The sequence below is a fragment of the Taudactylus pleione genome, unplaced genomic scaffold (genome assembly GCF_031769625.1).
Source record: "Taudactylus pleione unplaced genomic scaffold, aTauple2 ptg000093l, whole genome shotgun sequence".
In the NCBI taxonomy this organism is placed as follows: domain Eukaryota; kingdom Metazoa; phylum Chordata; class Amphibia; order Anura; family Myobatrachidae; genus Taudactylus; species Taudactylus pleione.
Genome location: NW_028284495.1, coordinates 14,624,736 through 14,645,603, shown reverse-complemented (window position 1 = coordinate 14,645,603; position 20,868 = coordinate 14,624,736). Strand labels below are relative to the sequence as shown.

Genomic DNA, 20,868 nt, shown 5'->3' with positions numbered 1-20,868 from the left:
CCCCATGCTCCTGGCTCACTGTTTCTCCCCTCTGTGTCACCCCTGTTTGTCTGCTACTCCCCTTTAGACTGTAAGCTCTCACAAGCAGGGCCCTCTTCACTCAAGTGCTAATGTTATAAAAATAAAGAATTTGGGATAGGTAATATACTGCTTATAGGTTTAAAATATAAATATTTTTTCAGATATTAATGCGAAAGCACTTGTCTTAGAAGCTTTTGAACGTTACCGACTGAAAACATGTATTGACTTCAAACCTTGGGAGGGGGAACCTAACTACATCTCCGTGTTCAAGGAAAGTGGGTATGAAAACTTTTTATATGGATACTATTCAGCATCAAGCTGTACTGCAAAACAACAATTTGTTTTACAATTAATTTACCAAGTAGTATGAAATGAATCATAATATTGTATTTTTCAGTTTAGTGCAATAAAATAGTTAAATATTTTGCAGTTATACACAATAATGTGCAATAAAGCCTGTGCAATCCATTTCAATAGTGAGTTTATTATACCTTAAGGTCGGGAATCTCACTATCATCAAACTGTAAAAAGTTTGGATGCATTTGCTCTGCTTCTGTCAGTTAGTGTATAACCTGGAGGGATCCAAATCATGAGGAGGTTTAAAGGTTGGGCATGTCCCTGGAAATAGGGAGTGGTTTGCAGCCATGTAATGTTGGAACACCTGTCACAGTAATATTGTTTCAAATGCATGTAAAAAAACTACCAATGGGGATGTCATATACTGTACATTGCTATTTCTACTTCTCATTTCAGTGACTTTCAATAAACAATGAATGATGGCATTCTTCATGACATTACATACCACTATCTGTAGATCTATGTCTGCTCAGTTCACATATGTATTTCAGGTGGAATTGGTGATCATGTGATCCAGCACCTGCCACCATTAATAAGTCTGAGCTGTCAGTGACAAATGAATGATTAGCAGAACTCTGTGCCTGTGTAACCATTTGAGCACTCTTTTTTAAATAGTGCCTGAGCTGTTCCCTACTCAGTGTCATTTGGTTGATAGGAAATCCTTTAGGTGTGGTGGTCATAAAATAAAATGAAATTCAATGTAACCTGGATTGCAAAACATTTTACATGCAAGCATATTGCAGAACCCAGGCCACCAATGTTTTTCAAGCCCTGGTCACCTCTGCTATACCTTCGAAGTCCAGTGCTCAAAGGAGAATAGCATCATATCCATGTTCTACAGCCAGTAGGATGAAGCCTCAGAGGTGCGCATATCTTGACATTCTAGGGCACAAAAAGTAACTTCTGAATAGATGGAAAAGGAACTTCTTCTCTGAGCAAAGTAAGTTAGAGCAAGGAAGGGAGTTACTCATTAAAAACTTTGCACCCCCACTAAGATTTTCCCCACAGATTCTGAGAAACAGATAACCATAGATCCACTAGTTATACCTCTTTTCCACCAAAAACCCGGGTCTGACCTGGGTTTTTGGGTGTGCGGGGAATGCAGGGTGTGCGGGGAATACGGGCCCCTGGGTCCATGGGGGCCCCGCACCGCACACCCTGCACCCTGCAGTACAGGGAAAATGGCCACTGTGGCCATTTTCCTGGTGACCTGTGCATACACTATAGACTCTGGGCACACTCTAGTGCCCAGAGTCTATAACTCCGGCGCTGGCCGCGCACAGCCCAGTGCGCTGATGGCCGCCGAGCGGTGGGGAGGGGGCCCGTGTCGGAGACTGCACATGGGCCCCCTCCTCTCTAGAAACGCCCCTGCCTGGGTCCAACCCTGGTAGCTACCTGGGTTGGATTGCAGGGTCACTTAACCCAGGTTATTTTTCAGGGACCCTTTTACACTGAGCTGTGACCCGGGTAGACCCAGCAGAAACCTAGGTTTTTGCTCTGGGGTCTTAAAGGGGTATAAGTGGGCAGATCCAGTAGACACATTCCTCACTGCAAACCTTTTCTCAAAACTGGCTTATTTGGAACTCTGATCACCTCTATCCTGTCCAATCAGATGTGACATTGTATTTGTTCCTTCCCACACCTTATTGGACGGGCTGGAAAGGAACACAGGCATACTGTACCTCACGCACAGAACACAACCTTCTTAGCAGTGAATGTGTAAAATACTCAGTGGTCAATGAGAACTTAACATATACTGTGACTTTTATATTGATAAGAGCTGCTAGTTGCTGTTTATATTATAAAGCAAATTATATAATATTGCAATTATTTAAAATTTACATACGGTATGTGGTCATTTGATGCAGCAATTTATCTTTTTAAATAGTCCAACATTTAAATGGAAATGTATTGTACATTTGAAAACACATTGCCGTGAGTAGGAATTATGGCCCTCATTCAGAGCCGGAAGCTCTGAGCAGAGCGCACGCTCTGAATGAGGGCCGTCCTCCATAATTATGAAGCGTCCTCCTGGACGCTCGTATAGCTGTGGGTCACCACCCACAGCCTGTACGAGCGTGCAGGTTGATGGCCGCGATGGTCTTGACCATCGCGACCATCGCCACTGCGAGCCGGAGCCTGCGGTAGAGTTTCTCAACCGCAAGGCCCGGAGTGATTTTGGCTCCCACTGACATCACTAGTGACATCACTCCCACTGACATCACTAGTGATGTCAGTGGGCCGGCTTCTGACGGTAGGCGTTCCCTTGGGAACGCCCCCATCTGGGAGGCATGCCCCCGGCACGCCCACCAAAGGGGGCGTGCTGTCAATCAACATCGACAGCACGCCCCCTTTGATCAGACACAACGAGCGAAGGAAAGTCCTTCGCTCGTCGCGTCTGGCGCATGCGCACGACGGAGCTCCCTCCGTCGTGCGTATGCTCAGTGCACACCATCGACCCACTTGCGAGCGGACAGCCGCTCGCGAGTGGGTCTGAATCAGGCCCAATGTTTCTATACAGACTAAGGGATATTTTTTATCAAAGTTCAATTTTGCATTCGATTTTATGTTCGATTTAGCTCACCTGAAATCAATTCAAATCAACTGTAGATATCACTGTCAAAATCCTACATTTACAAAACTTTGATTTTGTAAGCTTTTTCTAAATCGATGTAGATCGATTTTGACTAGTGATTTTTCGGTTTTGGATGCCCATGTCAAAATCTAATGTATAATCGAACAGAAAATCCCAAAAATAATAGACCTGCTTCATGATGGAGATTTTAGCATGAGCAGGTGCCAGTTACACAGAAAAATACACAGATCAGTGAGATCTATGCATGCTTCTGTGCAAAAAAAACCTATTAAAAGTGTAAATGCACAACTAGTACCGGGCTATTCATAGCCGGTCCTGGTTGTGAAAAAAGATGTAGGGATCCCCTGTGTTTTCATCAACCAGCTGTGGGACCCTTTCACCGGGTCTCCATGCCAAAGCATTAACACCTGACCACAATAAAGTGGTTCCCCTGCTCCAGGGTACCCCAGGCCTGGGCTGATAGCCCGGTGCTATCCCTGGCACCCCTGGGCGGTGGGTGTTTGGTTGATTGTGTAAAAAATTAATTAATATTGTCTTTTACAGTAGATCTAGAGGTTCCAGCAAGCCTCGAGAACCACTAGTACTACCATGCAGGGCATTATCGGCCCACTGGTACTGCTAGTTCACCTGCAACAGAATTATTAAAATAAAGACAAGACTCACAACTTTATTACACTCATACATACTTACCTACAATCCCTGCAGCTATTCACGTCCTCTTCTCCATGTAGACATCACGTCTTTCGAAAACAAAAAAACAACAATACCCAAGCCACGGACTTAAGTACAGTCCTCTAAGGATTGTACCTCCTGAATGGCAGCTCAGATGTGGCATTTCACATAGAAACGCATTGGCTGAGCGTTCATTGGCTGAGAGAGGCGAGCCTCGGTCTCTGACTTCAATGGTAGGAACGGCTACGTAAGCTTTAGTAACCTAGTAGTTCCTAGCATTGAAGTCTATGGTGGGGACCTCTCATTTGCTTAGAGAGGCAGAGGTACCTGTGGTAGTTTTTATTTTTTTACACTTTTAATGGTTTTTTTTCACACAGAAACATGCACGGATATCACTGATCTGTGCACGTTTCTGTGTAACCTGCACCTGCTTATGCGAAAATCGCCAGCATAAAGCAGGTCTATTATTTTGGGGATTTTGTGTTCGGTTTTGTGTTTGATTTGGTTTTCGATTTCAATTCAAATATTAGTAAATCAGGGGATCCTGGGTTAGTCTATGTAAAAGTACCGATGTTTAAACGATATTCGATTTTAAGAGGATTCGGTTTTATATTCGATTTCACATTCCATTTGACTTTAGTAAATCTCTGATGCTCAAAATCGAATGAAAATCAAAAGCAAAATTACCCAAAACACAAAATCTACCAAAATAAAATTTTGATAAACATACCCCTAAATACTAATTTGACAATATTTTGAAATATACCATTTAAATAGAATATTTTCAACTTTTTTTAATCCATCAGATGTTGGTCTTATGTTGGGAATTTACGCAGAGGAAAACAGCAACTCTCCCTCGGTAATAACTGTGACAGGTTAGCTACGATTCAACATGAGTTTCTCCATTCCCTGGGGTTCTGGCATGAGCAGTCCCGTTCAGACCGAGATGATTATGTCATTATAGTGTGGGATCAGATCCGGAATGGTAAGAGCTCATTTGGTACATTCTATTATCCACCTTTAATATATCAGCATCTAATATGCTGGGAAATAATGTTCCATACAATAAGTCACTCAAGAGGAGGACCTCTTACGATGTATGTAAAATAAGAATATTGTGGTGCAAAGTGAAGTGAAAATCCCCCGTTATAATTCTGCTGTTATTCCTTCAAAGTATACCCTATTATGTTTTGTAGCATTTTCAGTTAGTTTTTGTGCAACCTTTAAGTTCCATGCAAGATACACATCTTCTGCATCTTAAGAGTATTCCATGACAACATTTAAATCTTTGCAGTATTAGCATATAAGCATATAAAAGGCATAAAACAGTTAAGAGCTAAGAAAACAAACTACAGAAAAATAATAATAATAAAAATAACCGTAACTATCCCTTATATATATCAGTCACGTCCGGCACCGGCATTCTGGGAGACTGGGACTCCCAACAGCTGCTGCCACACAGCAACTGTGCGACGATGGGCAAGAGCCGCTGGTGCCATCAGATTAGACGGTGCCGGCAAGGTTACTGCGCACGCATCCCCTCAAATATGGTGCACAAGGCACGTGACCTCCAAGGCCCCCCCCCCCAGTTGTGGCCCTGTTCTTTGGCAAGGAGGACTCTCTGGAGCTGGTTAATATAAGCAAGTGGCAGGTGCAGCCACAGCTGCCAAATCAATTAATTAACACTGAGTCCAAAATGTGCAGAAAGCACCACAAGGGAGAGCAGCACCATTGGCAGTAGAGTGGTACTGCATAGATTCATTACAGGCAGATGACTAAAAATAATTGACATTTCTACTTATCACTAAAAACCAGTGTCCTGTAAAAGGAATACAAGTGAGTGTTTCATGTACAATTTAATTAAAGGCAAAGATGTATAGTTCCATTAATTAATGATTTATTAAGTTATTTGAGCTTTATGGTTCCTTGTCGGCTGACATGGACATAGTTATAGTAGGTGCAGAGGTGCCGTTGTTATGGGGCCCAAAGGCATAGGAGACCCTGGTCATGGGTTTATCTACCCCACCATCCCCCTGTCTTTACACTGACTGTAAACTGCAATTTTATCAGCGCTGAAGGCCCTGCAGATGTCACGTAAGATTCAAAGCTACCAATAGGAATGGAACGCTTGAAGCATTGCCATTGCAAATAAGGAGAAAAATTAAGAAAAAAATTTAATTGGCCACTACTATGGGGCATAACAAAATTAGGGCACTACTATGGGGCATAACATTAACTATAGCACTGCTATGGGGCATAACATTAACTAGGGCACTGCTATGGGGCATAACATTAGCTAGGGTACTACTATGGGGTATAACATTAACTAGGGCACTACTATGGTTCATAACATTAACTAGGGCACTACTATGGAACTTAAAATGAACAACCGCTGCAGAGAGAGGTGTATATTCTATAAGCATTAGGGCTGGGGCCTCTATAAAATATTGCTATAGGGCCAATGTTCTGGCTATGCCCGTTTGTTAACATTGTGCATTGACCTTATGACATTTTGTATGACAAATAACAATATCTTGCTTTACACAGGGTCGCAGAACAATTTCAATACATACAATGATACACGGTCCAATTCCCTAAATGTCCCATATGACTACACATCTGTTATGCACTATAGTAAAACTGCCTTCCAGATTAGCAATGAACCTACTATTATTACTCGGATAGAAGCTTTCAGCGATGTGATTGGACAAAGGATGGATTTCAGCGACTATGATCTTGAAAAGCTCAATCGGTTGTACAACTGCTGTAAGTCTCTTTAAGGCTATTTGTATATGTATTTAGAACACTATTACAACTGAGGGGCTATAGGACACCTAATGAATAAAGCTTAAGAGCAGTTGCTGCAGAGATATTGGGTAGTTATACAAACCAATAGGTAGCAATCTCAACCATTTTTACTGCTAATTTATTAGATCCTGGTTCTTATGGTCTGGGCCAGCACCCAAAATATTGGTTATGTGACATTAAATCCTGGATTTTGCAGGACAGTACATGTTTTTGTCATGAAATATATTTAATAACAATAATCTTATTTTCCCAGAATTCAGAGATACCTGATGTACCTAAATAATCAGATTTAAAGGAAAATAAGAATATTGACTTGTATATATTCTAGTTGACTGAATTGAGAGAAGAAATTATTAACTTAGTAACTGTTTCTACCTTCTTGATACTGTAGATTTTAACAATAGATAAATTAAACGATCTAGCGTCTGATGTCAGACCACTTCTATGTAAACAACATAACTCTAACCTTTAACTTATAAAATAATGACCCAGAGGTATATTTGTGGGGGGGAAAAGGGGGTCAGTTTTATTTATAATTAAATAAATGACAAGAGGAAAAGCGGACAGATAAAGTATGGCCCCATTGAACAATATCACCATCTGCCCGCCAACTTTACTTAACTCTAGATGGGGGGCCAACTGCCAGCATATTACCACAACTGAAGCATCCAACTCTTATCCCAATGGCACAAAGGCCCACCAGGACCGGTGATACCACTGACCCCAGTGGCGTATCTATAATGGGTGCAGTGTGTGCAGGGCACATGGGCCCCCGGGTCCAGGGGGCCCCGCACACACTGCACCCATATTTTTTTAAACTTACCTGTCCATGGTCCCACATCGGGTGTCAGCACTGCTCAGAACACCGGAAAAATTGCCGCCGTGGCCATTTTTCCGGCGTTCTGCGCATGCGCAGTAGACACCGGGCACACTCTAGTGCCCAAAGTCTACTAATGCTCCGGAGGCTGGCCAACTGCGTCAGTCGGCTGCCAGCCACCGGGGAGAGAGGAGGGGGCCCCGCACGGGGAGTGCACATGGGCACCCTCCTCTCTTAAGACGCCCCTGACTGACCCCATGGGATAGAATCAGTCTATTGGTGGGGAGATCACATCAAGATCTAAAGGCAGATAGCAACTGTTGCTCTATTTTCTTGCCACAATTAAAGCTGACACCAAAACTAACAAAAAACAGAGGGGCAAGAGGGTGGGAAAATCCCTGGTAAAAAGACACCTTCCCACTAGGGCACCCACATCATAACTCCAAAATAGACATCAGGCCATACCAAGCACACCCCTACCATAGCTTAACCTTTGCACCACCAGAGTAGTCTGACCCAAACTAGGGGTTTAATATCCAACATGCATATAAAATGCATTCTGTCTTCCTTCTAGAATGTACAATTTTCCCACAATATGCTATCAAAACTCTTATCCACTCTCTCATCATCTCCTGCCTTGACTACTGCAACCTCCTCCTATCTGGCATCCACTCACCCATCTAACATTGCTTTAATTAATCTGAAATGCTCAACAAGACTGATAATCCTGTTTTGTCTCTCCACAATTACTGTACAAATTCCTACACTGACTCCCCATGTCCTTAAGAATGCAATAGAAATTACTCACCCTTACCTACAAAGTCCTCAACAATGCTACCCCTTCATATATCTCAAGTCTTGTATCAGAAGATGCTCTTCATCTCACCCTCTCAGGCCTAGTCCGGTCTCTGTTAACTCTCGCTGTGGCCAACAAGAAATACTTTGCTTCACTCCCCACTTATGGTATTCCCTGCCACTTCTGATCACAGTCTTCCCCATCTTTAAAATCTCTAAATACTCTGTGAAAACATCTATTAATTAGATATAATTCTACTTTCGTCTGTAATACCCACACTGATGCACCAAGTGTGCTGCATAAAACGCATTGTCAGTTTGTAATCCAAAAACACCTCTTTCTGGGCTGAGACTTGTAGCTGAGTGATGGTTTTATGCAGTGCCCTTCAAACCCCACTGTTCATTTCTAAGGCATGTTATCACTGAGTGAGTGCCGCACATCACTACAGAACAATGTGCACAGCACTAATCGCACAGGCTGGCACTGACTTTTCTAAAATGAGGTGTTATCATGCTGATACATGTATCTAGCTTAGTATACTGTAATAATGATGACAGAACACATTTATAAATTGTTTTTCAAAAATGTACTTAGGACTCGCACACCAAATGATTTAATCCTTTATTACACACTCAATTACAGCTCTCGATCCATGACAACTATACAGTGCATCCAGAAAGTATTCACAGTGCTTCACTTTTTCCACATTTTGTTATGTTACAGCCTTATTCCAAAATGGAATAAATTCATTTTTGTCCTCAAAATTCTAAATTCTACACACAATACCCCATAATGACAACGTGTATAAAGTTTTTTTGAGATTTTTGCATATTTAATTAAAAAAAACAACTAAGAAACCACATGTACATAAGTATTCACAGCATTTGCCATGAAGCTCAAAATTGAGCTCAGGTGCATCCTGTTTCCACTGATCAGCCTTGAGATGTTCCTACAGATTTAATAGGAGTCCACCTGTGGTAAATTCAATTGATTGGACATGATTTTGAAAGGCATACACCTGTCTATATAAGGTCCCACACTTGGCAGTGCATGTCAGAGCACAAACCAAGCATGAAGTCCAAGGAATTGTCTGTAGACCTCCGAGACAGGATTGTCTCGAGGCACAAATCTGGGGAAGGGTACTGAAAAATATCTACTGCTTTGAAGGTCCCAATGAGCACAGTGGCCTCCATCATCCATAAATGGAAGAAGTTCAGAACCACCAGGACTCTTCCTAGAGTTGGCCGGCCATCTAAACTGAGCGATGGTCACTCTGTCAGAGCTACAGCATTCCTCTGTGGAGAGAGGAGAACCTTCCAGAAGGACACCCATCTCTGCAGCAATCCACCAATCAGGGCTGTATGGTAGAGTGGCCAAACGGAAACCACTCTTTGGTAAAAAACACATGGCAGCCTGCCTGGAGTTTGCCAAAATGCACCTAAAGGACTCTCAAACCATGAGAAACTAAATTCTCTTGTCTGATGAGACAAAGATTGAACAATTTGATGTGAATTAAACGGCTATGACTGTGGTTCCTTACAAACCTATAGTAATTATAATACAAATAATACTCTAACCATGATTAAACTGTCAGTAGTATCAATAGTTAACAATATTTTACAATGTATACTACTCACATCTATAAAGATTATGGTGATTTGTGTAAACATAGGTGAGAGGAGGTTTGTTTCAGTGACATAACAGGCCCTGAAAATAATTAAATATGTATTTGTAGGTATTGTGAGATAAACTATAGAATATTAGGCCACTAATGTTTTCTTTAACTATTAAACTTAATGTGTATGGTCTCAATGCCAAAGCTGATTCTGTTGTCCATGTTTAGCTACATTCATCAGTTTCTTGGACACGTGTGATTTTGAGTACAATAACATCTGTGGAATGATACAAGGTACAGGAGATAATGCTGACTGGCAGCATGTTCTCCAGGCTCCTAATGGACCCAGTAATGATCACACTAACTTGGGGAATTGTAAAGGTAAGCAGCTTCTTATCTCCTAACATAATGTATTGCTATAATCTTTGACACGACTTGGTTTGCTTGAGGTCATGCATTGGGAATTCATGTTTTACACAACTTATTAAAGCAAATAACCCATAGGTGCATTTACAATGAGTGCAGGGCGTGCAGTGCACACGGGCCCTTGGTCCAGGAGGGCCCAACACCACATCTTCACCCAGAGATATACTTACCTTATGCTGGCAAGTGGGTCCCTCCTCTGCGGCGCCATATTCCCACATATTAGATCTCTACATTAGGTCTATTCCATAAAATATTCACCTTGTTCTTCATTTTTCTGCAAAATTTTGCATATTTTTCTCCAATGGCCTTAAAGGAACTTGGTCCTACCCCAGCAACACAACAAAACAGAAGCCAGGAGGTTTAACAATTGACACATCTTTTCGCAGACTATAGGGCATATTCAATTCCAGGTGAAATGTTCCGTACTTTTCGCATGCCGGACTTTTCGCCGACATCGCTGGTTTTCAATGCGAAAAAGTATTGAACGTGTGCCCGCTTTTACCTGTATTCAATTAAAAATCGGTGAAAACGGGACCCGGCAAAACTCTAACATACGAAAAGTCCTGTCAGATTTGGGGAAATCAGCCTGACACCCCCCAAAAGATGCACTGACATTGGGGATCACTCTAGATACCCCCGAATAGCCCTGCTGATTGGGTACTTATATGCTCTCAATAGCTGCTATTTAGCGTCTTTGCATAAGTGGTGAAGAAAAGCATTTAGCATTTTTTTTGTGAAAATAAGTAGTCCCAGCAAATTTGGGGTACCTGAAAATGGGTGTTAGCATATTTTTAAGTTGCAAAATAGACTCCCCCTGGAGTCTATTTTGCTAGTTTTTAAGTATGTCCTCCAACTTTGGACTTTTTTTCTCCCAAAAATGGAAGTACTATTTTGGGGTGATCTAAAGAAGTTTTCTTTTACTTTTTTTGACGCAGCTTACCTTTTGGGGGACTGTCCCAAGGGTGCAGGGGGGTTCCCGCAGCTTTGCACCCCAAAACCCCAATTCTGCACTTTTTTTGACACCTATTCATAGGCAAAACTTTTTCACAGGTCCCACTGCATTGAGTTTCCGCACCGGCGAAAACTCTTCAGAACTGAATACGGAGGAAACTTTTCACAAGGCGAAATGACGTCACTCATGATACTTTTCCACAGAAACGGACTTTTCGCACCTAATTGAATATGGCTCTATAACTTATTTGGTATAATTTGAATGACTCATTATGGCAAAAATGCCTGTACCACCATGGAACTTGATTCATGGATTGTTCATCTCTGCATAATTGTTACTTAAATTAAAATTTATATTTATTTAAGGTTAACTTACTTACTTGCCTTTACGGTCAGTCCATTTTCCTCTTATGTATTGCCCTAGAAAAACTTAAATCTAGTCACACCCAATAGCCCAAAATCAACATTTTATTTGGTTTTCCTACAATTCATCAATTTAATTTTTCCCACAGATAGTGGCTACTTTATGCACCTCGACACTAGAACACTGAATGCAGGGAATACAGCACTACTGGAAAGCAGACTATTCTACCCAAAGAGAGGATTTCAGTGCCTGGAATTCTTCTATTACCACAATGGGCATGAAAGTGACCAGCTGAAAATCTGGATCAGGGAGTACACAGATGCCTCCCCAAATGGCACTCTGAAGTTCATTGAGGCTGTCAATGGTGGGAAATTTGAATTGCTTTTTCTTTTCGAGTGTCATCAAAAAATATACCATAAGCAATTATGTGTATTAACAGTAGCAAAGTTTCTTCCTGCAAGAGACACATAATATATGGGATTCCATACAGGCTTCTACTATTACTGACCAGTTTAGAGTCAACCCTTTGGTGGCAGATTGGGAGGCTCATCTCTTAAGCTCCCACAATCTCTATCAATGTTGCATTCGACCTTCAAAGCTGGTTCCATACAGATGTGCAGGAGTTTATGGAGCTGATGCAAAGTTGGTAGTAAAGTAGCTGTAATTTGCTTAAAAATAAAGTGTACGCAATGTAATGTATTTAGAGCCAGGGCTGACTCTGAATGCAGAGCTGTGTGCATCTTGAGATCTGTAGGCCTCTCAACTGGCAGTAAATGTGCCTGGTTTACAACAGGTAATGTTTATCAGCATGTGCTTACACCTTTCCTGTAACTGGCCTTCAAACAGGCATATTACTACCTCTATGTCAGCACATACATACATATATGAGGTTGAACAACCAATCAAAGCATTAGAACATTAACAGCTCCTCAGCCAAATCCAGCGTCTAAGTAGTAATTATACCACAGTGTAGTGATGTGAGGCATGTGTATAATTTGTGCAGGATAATTGTATCTCCATATGAAATGAGAATTCATACATCCCACTTTGTTTATATGATTCAGCTACAAATCATTATAGGCATCATTGTGGCAAGGCACACTGTATGGGACATTTATACAAAAATAGAACACAGGTAAATGGTCCTATAACCCATGATAGCCAAGCAGAAGTTTAATTTACTTTTCAAAACTGTACTAGGAAATGACAGTTACAATCATGAAATGGATAACGACAGCATTCTCCACTAGTTTACAGAAATGTCCTCCAGGGGTTGTTTATTGTTCATAGGTTAATTATAGATCTTTGTGACATCTACTATTGGAAGACAGCTCAACTATCTCAGTGTATGAGCAAAGGTTACAAAGCTGATATCTGCATGTAATCGTCATGCAGTAAACCAACCTACAACATAAACTTAACACAACTGATACAGTTTAAGTATGCAATTAAAATAAAATTAAATAATTTGAGAATTTTTGTGAGCGGGATGCTAATTTAATATACATTTCAGTAGTGCTACAGTTTAATAATAAAGTGTAATAATAGTGAGTCTGCACGGGAGAAATATCTCAAATGACAAGAATTACTCTTTGAAACCAACGTACCGGTCTATAACAAATGAAAAAACAAATATCTAGAAGACACTGTGTTGGTGGTGCTCCCATAGAATTAGTGAACAACACATACTGTAGCTATAATTTGCATAGAAGCAAATAAAAGGGTCTGATGCAGAAGCCGCACTGTGCAGGTGCAGATCTTGTCCTGCGACATTGCTCGCAGTGCCCTGGACGCTACAGCCTGATTGACAGGTGTACCGGGATGAAGGGGATGCAGTCAGGAAGCCGACAGTTGAAATGCCGACCGCCGGCTTCCAGATTGTCTAATCCCGGCAGGGGCCTAATGACAGGCGTCGCAATCCCGACGCCTGTCATTTTACCTACGTCGGGAGCCCGACACCGGGCATACCGATGGAAAGTAAGCCGGGCGCGGACAGCCGCGGGGGGTGGAGGGTTAGGTTAGGGGCTCCAGGGGGGGCCTTGGGGGTAGGCACCCCCCCGGGAGGGTCAGGTTTAGGCTAGGGGAAGGGGGGGTTAGGGTTAAGCACCCCCGGGGAGAGTTTAGGGTTAGGCACCCCCCCCGGGAGACTTAGGTTTAGGCTGCGGGGAAGAGGGATTAGGTTTAGGCACTTACAGGGGGGGTTAGGCACTTTGGGGGGAGGTTACGCGCCCCTAAGGGAGGGTTAGGGTTAGGGGGGGGTTAGGTTAGTTTATAGTTAATATACTTACCTGTCGGGATCTTCACTGCCGGTCTTCTGCCGTCGGTATTACATACCGATCCCGGATGGAGCCAGGGTCCGTTTCAAAAAAAGAAGGCATATGATCTCTGTGTTGTGGGAGCACCAAGGACAGTTATGGCATATTCTGAAGCAGATTTACTGTCCTTGGCAGCGGAGAAGAGGTGGCCATACTGAGTAGCCTTAGTCTCACTCAGATGGCTGATGCAGTGAATGATGGTCACTATGTAGATCCAAAGCGGAGTCTTTGGATGTAGCTCCTGGATCTGCGATGCCAGCAGTAGCAGTCTTTTTATACTAGACGCTCCCTAGGCTTAATATAATTTTATACAGCCGCTGAGTGCAAAGACGCACCAGCTGTTGTAAAGATAGTCCATCTCTGAATAAGGCCCATAGTTAACAAATCCCACTTCCAGATGAGCACAGCTATGGATTTAGACAATATTCCCATTCCCCTTCCATACCTAAATTAAGGCCCCCACACACAGATATAGCAGCCGATCCGACGAATTGGAACGATATTGCAGCTATATTGTTCAATGTGTGCTCTCGTGGGGTTATCCGTCGCACCTCCAGATCTTTCTGCATGCACAAGAGATCTGGAGAAGCGAATAATGATCCCATGTTGGTCTATGCGGGGGAGGGATGGGAAGTCGGCATATCGGGTGGTCGGGCACCGGATCACTCCGTGTGTGGGGACCGCCCAATATGTCGGGCGTCAGATCCTTGATCGCATTGCTCGGTACACATTGTTCCCTGTGTACCCAGCTTTAGACTTCTTATTCTGTCCACTATCAATTAAAAACCATATTGTGCAGGTTTAAGAGTAATTATATTTACTACACATTACTATACTCTATTTACTAGTCTCAGAAGGTAGCAACCCTGGCAAGGAGTAAGGTATTTTAAGAATGTTACAAAATCATACAAAACTAAATTGCCATCGTTAGCAAATAGAAAACATGTAAAAAAGATATGTATGTGTCTAATAATAATAACATGCCTTTCCAGGTCAGCCAGCAGACTACTGGCAGCTGTATCACGTCTCTCTATCTGCAAGCAACAAGTTTCGGGTTGTTTTTGAAGGGGTTAAAGGCAATGGAATCTCCAACGGAGGATTTTCAGTTGATGACATAAATTTTTCAGAAGCAAAGTGCCCACATTATGTATGGCACATCAGAAACTTTACTAACCAACTCAACAGCGAGACTACTAAGCTTTACAGTCCACCTTTTTATTCTAAAGATGGTTATGCTTTTCAAGTACAACTCAGAGCCAATGCTTCTGAAGAGAATATCTATGACCTGGGAATATATTTCCATCTCGTCTCTGGAGAGAATGACAACAGCCTGCAATGGCCCTGTTCTCTCAGACAGGCATCGATGGTAATCATGGACCAAAACCCAGATATTCGGAAGCGCATGTCGAATCTGAGGAGCATCACTACTGATCCGTACCACTTGACAAGTAAGTTCTGCTACAGAAAATATTATACATTTACTGTTGAATTATAAATTGACAATACTTACTGATTTCATTTTGTTGATTGGGGCTGATATGATGAAGTCTCTGAAAATAAGCTGCAATATGCTATACACTCTGTAAGCCAAGCTTAAAGCTGGGTACACACTTGCCGATATATATTGTACATTCAAGCAATATATCTGTGAATGACGTTGTTCACAGACTTATACTGTAAGGTCTACCATGCAGCACAGCTGATGCTGATATATCTTGCAGATATATCACTACGTCTGGCTGTGTGTACAGGTGCCCCAGTGCCCGCCCGTACACTGGCTGTAGGGTCTAAAGATATTGACATTAAAACTGGGCAAGCAAAATTAAATGGCCTTCCAGTTGTGCTGTCAGGCTAGACATATCGAGCGATCAATTGGTAAGTGTATTATAGCTTACAAATCCGTCATTTAAGTGTGCACCCAGCATAACCTATGGTTATAGCAGTGGTTTGCTTTGTGTGTAAACAGGAAAAATCAGTTAAATAAAATTCTGTGACACCATTAATTACTTCTCATTTACAATCACACAAAAATTCTTCAGGTCATTTGCTGTTTAGTGACATTTCCTACTTTTGCACACATACTCCCATTGTTATGGGTAAGCACATGGATTTGTGGGTTAAGATATGGCGTTTTGTGGGGTGCAAAATATGCACTGGTCTCTGGTACGAATTTGGTATATCAGTAACATCACTTGCTATGTGCAGGAAAGGAAAACTACAGGTGACAGCAGGCTCTTGATGCCAGGGTATGCTGGCCTGGGCCGTAACTAGGGTGGTGCTACCACTGCCATGACACAGGCCATCGCAGCGCACTGGGCGCTGTTTGGGCCTGGCAGGGCCGGCTCTAGGGGTGTTCGACCTGTGCAGTCACCACCCATAGAGGGCGCACCCCTCCCCAAGATCCCGATTTCAGCGGGATAGTACTGTCCCGCTGTTCCAGTCATGGGCTGAAGTGGCCTGCAGGTGGTCAAATCGGGATGTTGGGAACCCCCACTGCCGCAGCTGTGTGGCGGTGCCAGACCCCAGAGACTCTGAATGGATGCTGCGTGCATGCGCGCGACATCCATTCAGCAACGGGAGAGGGGCTTGGGGAAGCCCAGCTAGTGAGGCTCCCCCCAGCCTGACGTTATTTGGAGGCGGGCACGCCTCCTAATAACGTCATGTAGGGGGCATGGCCTATGGTAATTAGGCTATGCCCCCATTTTCGGTAATGCACGGCTTCGCCGCGTGCGAATATAGGACGCAATAGAGAGGGCCAGCACAGGGTGCTCCAACCCCTGGGGCCTGGCAATTTTCTGTTTATTATCATTCTCACTTATAGATTCCTCTTCTCTTATTCCCAGCATCTCCTGGCCTCCCCATCTCTTCTCTGGCTCCTCCCCATGAGGCCATGGCCCTTTTTTGGGTGCGTCAATGCTCTCTCTGGCACAGGGCACCACAAAATCTAGTTACGGCTCTGATGCTGGCATTTTCTCTAGGTGTCATCATGCCCTGGCAGACTTGCTGGAACCACAAGTCCACCTGTAAAGAACTATATTGATATTATATAATATTTTTTTCCTAGGGATTCCAACCCTGGGCTTAATAGTCTAGGGCTTGTTTACATTATAGGAGGGGAACCCATGCTGCATGTCTCCCTGCCATAGTGTCACCTGCCCTGGCTGGTTCCTCCTAGTTCTAGTTAGTGAAATATAGAGGGATCCCCACACATTATTTCTTTTGCGTTTTTCACTATTTTTAACACTATACAAACATGCACAGATCTTAGGGATCTGTGCAGGCTTACAAACCACAACACAATTGCGGCGGGTTCACTGTGGTATTCCAGCAGAATTGGTGTTTAGAAACTGCTGGGTATCGAAGGTGGGTTCTAGTTACAAGGTTAAACCGACTTTTAGTAAATACTGTACTGACTTTTTGTCGTAGATCCCCACATCAATCCGCAGCGGGTTCTAAATGACCCAACCCCGCTGCTTAGTAAATGTACACTCAATTTCTTTAGGATTTTAGAGCACTAGCGCTACAGTGTTCCCACTCAAGTATCGTGAGCTGCTTTGCACACGAGTTGTCCAGACTCGTGAGGTAGATCTTGTAATAACAATTGGGTCTTGTGTCCAGCGCTAACCTGAGATGTAGATGTGTACTACTCTGAGATTGTGGGTGATAAAAAATACACAAGGAGTTGTAGATGTTAAAAAATTTATTTAATACTAATGCATATAATGTTGAGAAATGTTTCTGTATGGTTTACTTCTTATGCAAAAAAATAAATTAAAAATTAATAATCATAAAGCAAAAACAAAAAACATCAGAATGTCCTGAATTTTGGTTGTGGCTCCTATTAGGTGAGGTCAGATGGCTCCTTTAGGGTGCCTCTTTCCGAATGGCAAGAATGCCTACGTCTCCCTATGACCAGATATTTGTGAGTAATTGAGCGTGCACTTTAAATGGCCCAAATAAATAGTCAGTGACCTTGTTGCACCTTGGTTGCAGGTAACATAAGTAGACTCCTTTAGGGTGTCTCTTTCCGTATAGAACTTAGTGCCTACGTCTCCCTTTTAACACTGAATGGGACACATATCCATATATAATAGTGATCCAGTATCCAGTATATCCACCATAAAAAAATCAGATTTAGATACCCCATGTCTTTCACATTTTTCGTTCCTTTCTTTCTTCCTTCCCCTTACCCCCCCCCTCCCCATTTCTTTCATTTCCCTTCTTTCCCCTCTTTCCTAAGTATCATATACATGTAATTAGAAGCATAAAATAATGTACTTCATGGAACCCAAGGAGGGTTAGGTTTAGGGTGCGGGGAGGGGGGTTAGGTTTAGGCACCCCTAGGGGGAGGTTAGGGATAGGCACCACTAAGGGAGGGTTAGGAGGGAGAGAGGAGGGTTAGGGTACTTACTTACCCTAGTTGGGATCTTCATCTTGCTGCCTTCCGGCATCGGGATTTCATGTGCCGGGCTTAGATCTAACGGTATTACATACCGATTCCACCCATACACCTAACTTGCCAAAATGCCAAAAGTCTGGAGCTGCAATCATTTCTCTTTCCTACAACCACTTGCCTGATTCAAACAGGTAAAGTTAACTTTATTGAACCCTCCAACTACAACATCAATTACCGCTGTTACAGTTATCGGTGAGACACACAAGACTGGCATACTATCAGATGGAAGTCAAGTAGGACTTTATATTATTTTCATGAATGTCACACAAAGTAAATGTTTATCCCTGTTTGTATTGCAAAGTAGAGCACGAAACCCGAGTTTGATATTGAACATGGCAGCACTAGCAAAGGTCTTTGTTTATTTTAGGCGACAGCAAGTATTTCTGGGATAAGCCTGAAATTGTTGGAACCCAAGCCATCTACCCTAATGGAACACAGTTTTTCCGTGGACCAGGATTAGGAACCTCTGCATACATCACGCAAGGCAGAGTTCAAAGCAGAGATTTTCTCAAAGGGGGTGATGCATTCCTTCTTTTATCAGTGGAGGGTAAGTGATGTAATTAATTATACTACATTATATGTAGAAGGTACAGAAAAAATATTATGTTACAGGAAGGAGTAGCACAGTATTCCTGGTACACAGAACTGACATATCTTTAATGAATACTCCATACTCATTTTCTATCCCTACTCCTAGCCGGTGTCCATACTCATTCTCTGTCCATACTCCTAGCCGGTGTCCATACTCATTCTCTGTACCTACTCCTAGCCGGTGTCCATACTCAGTCTCTATCCCTAATCCTTCTATTCAGGGTCCATACTAATTCTCTATTCCTACTCCTTCTATTCGGGGTCCATTCTCATTCTCTATCCCTACTCCTTCTAGTCAGGGTCCATACTCATTCTCTAACCCTACTAATTCTAGCCAAGGTCCATACTCATTCTCTATCCCTACTTCTTCTAGCCGGTGTCCATACTCATTCTTTATCACTACGATTCTAGACGGGGTCCATACTCATTCTTTATCACTACTATTCTAGCCAGGGTCCAAACTCATTCTTTACCACTACTATTCTAGACGGGGTCCATACTCTGAAAAGTTCTCAACCACAATACCAATTTCATTCTTTAAAAGCCACAATCTTATTTCCATCTCTGATTTCTAAGCTTAGCACTCCATTATGATGTGCAGTCTTCTCAGTATGTAATAACTTATCTCTATTCACATCTTTATATCCAATGCTGTCACACTGGCGGCTAATACTGCACTTTCCTATGGTGGCATAAACTGGAGACATTCTCTTAAACCTAGCAAATGTCAAGCAGGTAGAGTTGGCATCCTCTTGTCTATGCTGCACATTCTAACCTATTGCCTCACCACTCTCTTTCTTCCTGCTCTGAGGGATACATATCTACAGTATTGTGGACAGTAATGCTGTCGACAGTTAAAATGTCAACAACATTATGAAGACCTGTCACAGGACAATGCTGACACAGTTGTAATGTTATTTAATGCATTTTAACTGTGTTGGGATTATAACTTTAAACATGATCGTAAATCATCCTGTTAAAATGTATAATGCTGACCAGTTAAAATACTTTACATAACATTACAATCGTTTTGGCATTGTCCCATCGATATAATGCTGTTGACAGTATTAAAGTCAACTAAGTAACTACTTCCCTCCTTTAAGGAATACACTGTACGCTAGGAGGTCAGTCTGTTGAGGGCAGCTGTCCAGTGCACCAGTGTTTAGGGGACACATAATACACAGAATGTCACACTGATATGTCACTTAGTCAAAATATTTATTTTCTCCAATTTGGTGCCAGACACATACTCATCTTAACATTGACATATCCGGTAAAAATGGTTCCTTACAGGAGCTAGCAAAGACTGTGGCACTGTGCCACCAGGGACCGGGTATGGGGGGGACCCTCTGCACAGTGAGGGAGGGGGGACCCATGTACAGGGATCCTCCAGTTCTAATTCACTGAAATCTGAATCTTAACCTGCCTGCACATCCTACAGCTCCTATAGTATACTCCGGCCTCCTACTGCCACTGAAAAAAAACATCAAGTGTTATGTGATTCAAATTACTAAATGGATGATATGCGAATTGAACACTGTGCAAAGAATTAGTAGGCAGAAACATTAAAAGCAATATTTTGTAATTCATATTATTGTCAATTAAGAAATATGAATTTTACAGCTTTTGCTGAGATCTTCCTGAAGAAGCTGCAAACAAGTAGGCAAGCAAGTAATATCTCATACATGGAATAAACAGAAATAAACCTCGGCTTAGGAGTTTGCAAGAATACCTTCAATCTCAGTGTGACTGTATGAGGGAGTCACCCTCATGGATAGAAAAATATATACTAAAAAGGGGGAGGCAGTCGCAGGAAAAGGAGGTAATAGTTAATTAGTGCACTCAAAACAGTTATCCATAAAAGGATATACTCATTTATTTATAAAACATCACATATATAATAACAATAGGACAAACAATTAATAAATTTATATCAATAGTAATAGGACATGTAAATTAAAATGAATAAGATTCCTGGATACGGCTCAATAAATAGAAAAATTCCTTTTTCTCCACAAAATAAATGTAATTGCAGTGCTGTTGGCAAAGTCACTGAGTAAATAGGTGGGCTAATTAGGCTGTA

At 42.2% G+C, this 20,868-nt stretch overlaps 1 protein-coding gene across 1 annotated transcript in view; it reads left to right on the top strand.

Annotated features, from left to right (window-relative positions):
* MEP1B (meprin A subunit beta) overlaps positions 1-20,868 on the top strand; it is a 69,424-nt gene that overhangs the window by 30,945 nt on the left and 17,611 nt on the right. Inside the window, 7 exon segments of the mRNA XM_088469732.1 lie at positions 183-300; positions 4,453-4,631; positions 6,194-6,412; positions 9,911-10,063; positions 11,572-11,787; positions 14,731-15,186; positions 18,562-18,741. Of these exon segments, the coding sequence (XP_088325858.1) occupies positions 183-300; positions 4,453-4,631; positions 6,194-6,412; positions 9,911-10,063; positions 11,572-11,787; positions 14,731-15,186; positions 18,562-18,741 (1,521 nt within the window).